This window comes from Bidens hawaiensis, unplaced genomic scaffold, assembly GCF_021521415.1.
Source record: "Bidens hawaiensis isolate Kalapana, Puna unplaced genomic scaffold, B.hawaiensis_p1.1 tig00015632_1, whole genome shotgun sequence".
Classification (NCBI taxonomy): domain Eukaryota; kingdom Viridiplantae; phylum Streptophyta; class Magnoliopsida; order Asterales; family Asteraceae; genus Bidens; species Bidens hawaiensis.
In genome coordinates, this window is record NW_027492398.1 from 63,425 (window position 1) to 69,643 (window position 6,219).

Below are 6,219 nucleotides of genomic sequence, written 5' to 3' on the forward strand. Positions count from 1 at the left end.
CTATTAAAATTCAAAACAAGATAACAAATGGATAAAAATATAAGTTTCTTTGTAATATTTTTGCAATTTTTTTAATTTTTTCCCAATTTATTACAATTTTTTGATTTTTTCGGAATTTTAGAATTATATTTCGCATTTTTTATAAATTTTCCCAACCTTTAAAAGTTATTGTGCAAGATCAAAATATTAAAAAATTTAAAAAAGAACCCTAGATTACCTGCTATTCAGATAAAATATCTAGGATTAAACAAAAAAAAAACTTCAATGACCTAATTGAAACAAAAGATTTTTTCAGTAATATTATTGGAACAACTTTCAAACTTGATTACTATTTTATGGAGTAAACCTTTATAGAGTAAACCCTAATTTGTAAATAACAAACATAAGATAAGTTGTAAATAACAAACATAAGGGATATGATTTACTAGAGCACACACATTTTGGAGCATTCATGGATGTTTAGGTGGAAGTGATTGGGAGAAAGGAGGGGAGAGGCGTCCGTGGGAGGGTGTCTTGATGGATGCTCTTAGCATTTTTTAATATACTTTATATTTTTTTTAGATTTTGCCAAGGGTAAAATAAAAGTAAAGATGCAATGAATACCGGAGCTTTTAAACGAAAAGGAAACAGGCAAAGTCACATGTAAGGTCAGGTATCATGTGAGAAACCCTGTGAATAAAAAAATCATTAAATTCCTTATATAGCAAATATTCAATTGACATTTTTATATCGGAGATTAAAGATTTGAAAACTCTTATAGATGTGTAAATAAACATCTTTTTTAACTTCACATGTAGCAACAAGAGTATTTTCGATGTATGCATAATATAATATATCTACATCGGTTTAGTATATAATAATCTCGTTAATTCAGATTGAGATTTTTTTCTGTTTAACATAAAAGTTCTTTAGTGAACATTTGACATGGGATGTATTATAGAAGTGCAAACAAGTAGGTCGTTGGCAAGTCATTCAAGATCACACTAATTAGAGTAGACAGTTTAAATAAAGTCTAGCATAAATGAGGCCGAGTCAGAGCTCTAGCTGCAGTTAGGCCTGTAAACGAACCGAATGAACCCGAACAAAGGTATGTTCGTGTTCGTTCATTTCACTTTACACGAACACGAGCACTTAACCGAACAAATATTTGGTGTTGGTGTTCGTTAATTTGTTTAAAAAAAATGAGCATGTTCGTGTTCGGTTATGTTAATTTATTTAAAATCTAACAAACGGTTTACGAACATAAATGAACATATATGAACCTACTTAAATGAACACAAACAAACATAAATAAACACACTTAAATGAACATAAAGAAACATAAATGAATATATTAACATTTAACAAACATAAACGAACATGAATAAATGAACATATACGAACGTTCATGAACATAAATGAGCGAACAAAACATGTGCTCATGTTCGTTCGTTTAATTAAACAAACTTGTTTCATGTTTGTTCGTTTATTAAATAAAGGAACATATATGAACTTCCCTTCGCACGGTTCACGAATAGTTAACCGAACGTTCGATTCATTACAAGCCTGGCTGCAACTGAAACTTATTTAATAAAAAAGGCCGAATTCGAGCTTGATTAAGCTCGTAAACTTAAACGAACCTATTATGTTGAAGAGGTAGGTCCCAGCAGAGCCCAGTTGGACCCGCAAGACTCACCTTGAAGAGGGACGTCTGCGCAGAAACCAACTGAATCCGCAGGACCAACCATGCTCAGAGACGTGACGTCCTTACGCGCAGTACGCAAGCTGTTCCCGCAGGAAATGCCTCCCAATGGTGGACTCTGCCTGTTCCCGCAGTTGCGGATACAAGCCATCAGGAAGGCCACCCGCGCAGCAAGGCTACACGCACAAGGCACTTAGCTCTCACTCTGTCACCTGAAGGAATGAGCAAAGCCGGGAACAATCCCGCACAAGGGCGGGAGGGGGAATACTCCCGCCCAAATAAGCCAGTCCGTACGATACGGGAAGATCTTCTGTACTGTACCTGACGAGGTATGGGCAAAAGATCTGACTAAAGATACGACAGCTTATTGACAACAGTATGGCGAGCAGCATGCTCCTGTACTGTATGTCACTATTAGCCGCTGCCTACTCACCAACTCCTGTCATACCACGTGCATAGCCGGCAGTTGGTGGAAAAGGAATAGTATACAGCAGGCCTGGTCACTATCAGCCGCTGCCTACCCACCAACTACCAGCAGGGCACGTACGTAGGCCACAGTTGGTAGAACAGGAATACTATTCAGCAGGCCACACCTCCTTGGAAACCTACCTTCGGCTATAAATACCACAAATGGTATGATCATCTCATCTTATCATATTATCATCATATTATACCTGATATCTGCTCTAGCAATCTCTTAATATACATTTATATTTAAAGAGCAATCTAGTCTGATTCTCACGCCGGAGGGTGGTCACAAGGAGGAACCCCCCCCCCCCTTCTCAGTGACAAGCTCACGGTGTCTGTTTTGCAGGTTATCAGAAGAACCATCTTTGCCGGGTCTAACCCCTCGTGGGAAACATCTATCTAACCCCCAGGTTACCCGTAATCTGTCCGGGGTCCGGTTAGTGTTTCTTCATATGTATATAAAATTATAAATAAAATATAGCTGTAAATGAGAGGTATTTTGTCACAATTGTGTGAACCTTCATTTACTTTCCTCATTTAATTTTCTTTATTTATATAAATAATTTATTTCTCGTTCTTTTTTTTCTTTTGGAACGAAGAGGATTTTACAAAAATCGAAAAACTAGGAAGAAGGTAGAACTCAAAGAGAACACCAATACAAATTGCATCTGGTGATCATATTGACACCAAAAGGACCAATTAATTCTCTTCACAATGAGCCCTGTTTTTAACCTATAAATAGCGTGTCGTCTTTAGATCTTAAATAACATCTTCTTAACGATTGGGTCCTTCATTCAGGAAATCTTTTCATTCATTGCCCCCAAGCATCATATAGCCACCAAGAAAATAGCCGATAGTTTCATTGCACCTTATACGCCAAGAAAGGAAACTTAAGAATGTTTCATTTCTCGTTTGTTTCTTAATTGCCATTATTAGTATCATTCACTTTTCTCTGTTTCTCCTTCTTCACATATATATAAGCTTGTTTTTTTGGTTTCTCTTTTCTATTTCTAAATCTTTATTAAACCGGTATAATACATGAGGTTCAAACCTAGTTATGTTAGTATATACATTTTAAACTATGAATTAGAAAAAAGTGTAAGTTTAAATGTATACAAGCAAATTAATAAATTACTAAGACTGTGTGTAACGGGGCATTAGCTGGGGAGCAGCAACCAACCAAGGTGGCATGAGAACCATCCAGGTGGCGACACTTTGACAGGTTTTTGGGTGTGAAAAACGCCAAACACCATGTCAGATTGAGGTGTGAAGGGCTAGGTGCCAACCTACTAATGATTGTAGAGACGGATAGGGGTGGTATGATGGGGACGCGATTTGTGGCTTCGGCGTGGGTGGTGGCGGCGTGGTGGTTGTTATTATGTACAATCTAATAAAAAAAACTATTTTGCAATTGTAATGACCAAATTTTACAAAAGTCATAAGCATTAAAACACCAAACCAATAATTACCATACTTATTATGGCAAATTACGGTTGTGATTATAAGACTATGTATTGTCGTTGAATCCATCATCTAAATTTATCAAATAATATTATGTCATGCAATGCTGACTGGATATATGAAGAAGCCACTGCTGAAGCCGCCTGACCCTACTGTGGTTCACGCGAATGATATTTTTTTATTTATAAAAAAATTAAAACAAATATATTTTAAAAAAATTTTTATAAAAAGATAAAAATTATATACTAGTTTTATAAATAAAAAAACCCAAAGTTATATAAATTATATAAAAAAGCTCAAACTATATACTAGTTTATAAAATCACAACCCAAACAATACAAATTATAATAAACATAATGTACGAAAAAACATAAAATAGAAAAAAAGTTAAAAAATTTAGCTCGAGTCCAATAATCTTTCAAACATAAAAAAATCTCAAAAAGAATTACGCAAAAAAATAATAATAATAACATCTAGATCTTTCTTTCTTCTCCACCCTTCCCTTTTCCTTTCTTCTTCTTCTTCATCTTCGTTCTTTTCTTCATTCCATAGTTTGCAGAAATAAAAAGAAGAAAAAGAAAAAATCAAGCATGTCCCCCTTCCTTCTTCTCTTCTCTTCATCAGTCGCGACCCGGCTCACGGCGGCTCGCGGGATGCCGGTGTGGTGTGCGCCATTTACGTGGCTCGCGCCACTTGCTTGCGGCTCACAACACTTAGCCTAAGTAATAGACCATTGACTATGCATCACTATTCATATCTTATGTACTTCGATTACATATCCAAACAATATCATGACCAACGATTGTCAAGGGAATCATGACCAAACTAACAGATCAACCACCATCACTCATAATTTCATACCATTATAATATGACTCAACAACCAGATTTGATATATTAACTCTTCCTCATTTAATTATCTCATCAACATCTTATGCCTGGGCTTGATCAAGGAAATCATCTCGTGACTAAGCTCACGATGTTTTTCTTAAGTGCATGGTTTTGATGAATACATCTCCTTAATTCACTTGCCGAATCGAATTAATTATGAGGACAGTATCAACACTAGGGAATCCAAACTACCCCTTAACCACCAAATCAACAAAATATATACAATTTAGACGGGTATCATATGTTCGTTGGCTTGCAATATTTCAAGATATTATTCATTTGATATGTCATTTATTTCTTATCAAAATAGAATCTCACATATCTGTAACGTCTAGTTTCACATTTGACCCCACACCTTACTTTTCAACTCACCCCTTTTTCCTACATTTTCCCCTATCCTTTTCATTTTCCACAAACATTAATAAAATAAATAAAAATATTTTACACACCCAATTTGAAGAATTTTGCCTCTTGTTTCAATTAATTGAAAAAAAAGGCCAATAAATTCAACACCATCTCATTGACTCCAAAACCCCCTTTTCACACCACCCCAGCTTCACTCTCTCAACCACCACCGCCACCGATAATGAACCATTCTCACTAAATTCAACCATTTTCCAACGATGGGTTGTTGTGTAAGCACAAACACACCACCCCCATCTCCTCAATTCCACCGGCATTTGTCGAAATCAAGCCGAGCTCCGCCGCCAGTGGACGAAGAGACGGTGAAAGAGGTGCTGTCGGAAACCACTAATCCGAACCATTTTAACAAAATCGAAGACCAACCCAGAAAAATTAACCCTAAACAGAGTCTACCCAAGATCCGAAATCAGCCGGATCACAACCATGAAGATATTAATTTTTCCGGCGAGGTCTCCGAGATCTGCAGTAATATGAGCGAGAGTGTTTCGAATACTACCTTTGATGAAGACTACGAGCTTCTTCGCCGGAAAGTTGCCAACAGATCACCGGCAAAGCTAAGAAACCGGCAGAATAATAATATTAATAGTAATATAATTCCGGTGAGCTTCGTGGGGTGAAGAACTATTCTCCGGTGAGAGGGAAACAACAGTCTCCGGGCCGGGTCAGATCCGGATCCGATACGAACAACCGTGGATCCGGTCAGGTTTCCCGGTCAAGATCTCCGGCGAATCGTACGGTGGCCAGAGGAGGAGGCGGTGGGATTAGGAATGGGGTCGGAAGAAGTCCGTCGGCGAGGAAGACGGAGAATTCTCCGGGTCGGGTCGGGTCGGTTTTGCCGCAGAGGGTTATGAAAGCGGATACGGGTGTCGGTCCGGGTATGGGAATGGAGGAGAGTGGATATGGATGGGATGTGACGGATCGAAATGTTAATGGTGAATCACTTGATAACCCGCTTGTGTCTTTGGAATGCTTTATATTTCTGTAGAATTTGTTTAGTATAAGTAATTATGTTTTCATATGATTTGAGTATATGACTATTGAAGTTAACAACGTATTATGTCTGATTTCTTACTTAAGATGATCGATTAATGATAGATTAAATATTGACGTCATATTGTTTTGGTATAAACTATATTTTTGAGATTATTGTTTTGTTATATATGCTCTTGTCTTGGAATCCGACTAGTAGGTTGGACCGAAACGTGAGACCATGCGGTATGCTTGGCGATTCACTGCCGAGATGGAAGAGGTGGTTGCCACGATGGCATATTAACAATTGGAAGCATGGACTGATGC

The 6,219-nt window shown here is 37.4% G+C and overlaps 1 protein-coding gene across 1 annotated transcript; it reads left to right on the plus strand.

Annotated features, from left to right (window-relative positions):
* Nucleotides 1-5,123: 5,123 nt before the first annotated feature.
* Nucleotides 5,124-5,908, plus strand: LOC143549515 (uncharacterized). Its single transcript, XM_077040414.1, has 2 exons — nt 5,124-5,471; nt 5,543-5,908. Exons 1-2 carry the CDS (start codon nt 5,124-5,126, stop codon nt 5,906-5,908), a joined length of 714 nt encoding a protein of 237 aa, XP_076896529.1.
* The last annotated feature ends 311 nt before the right edge of the window (nt 5,909-6,219 follow it).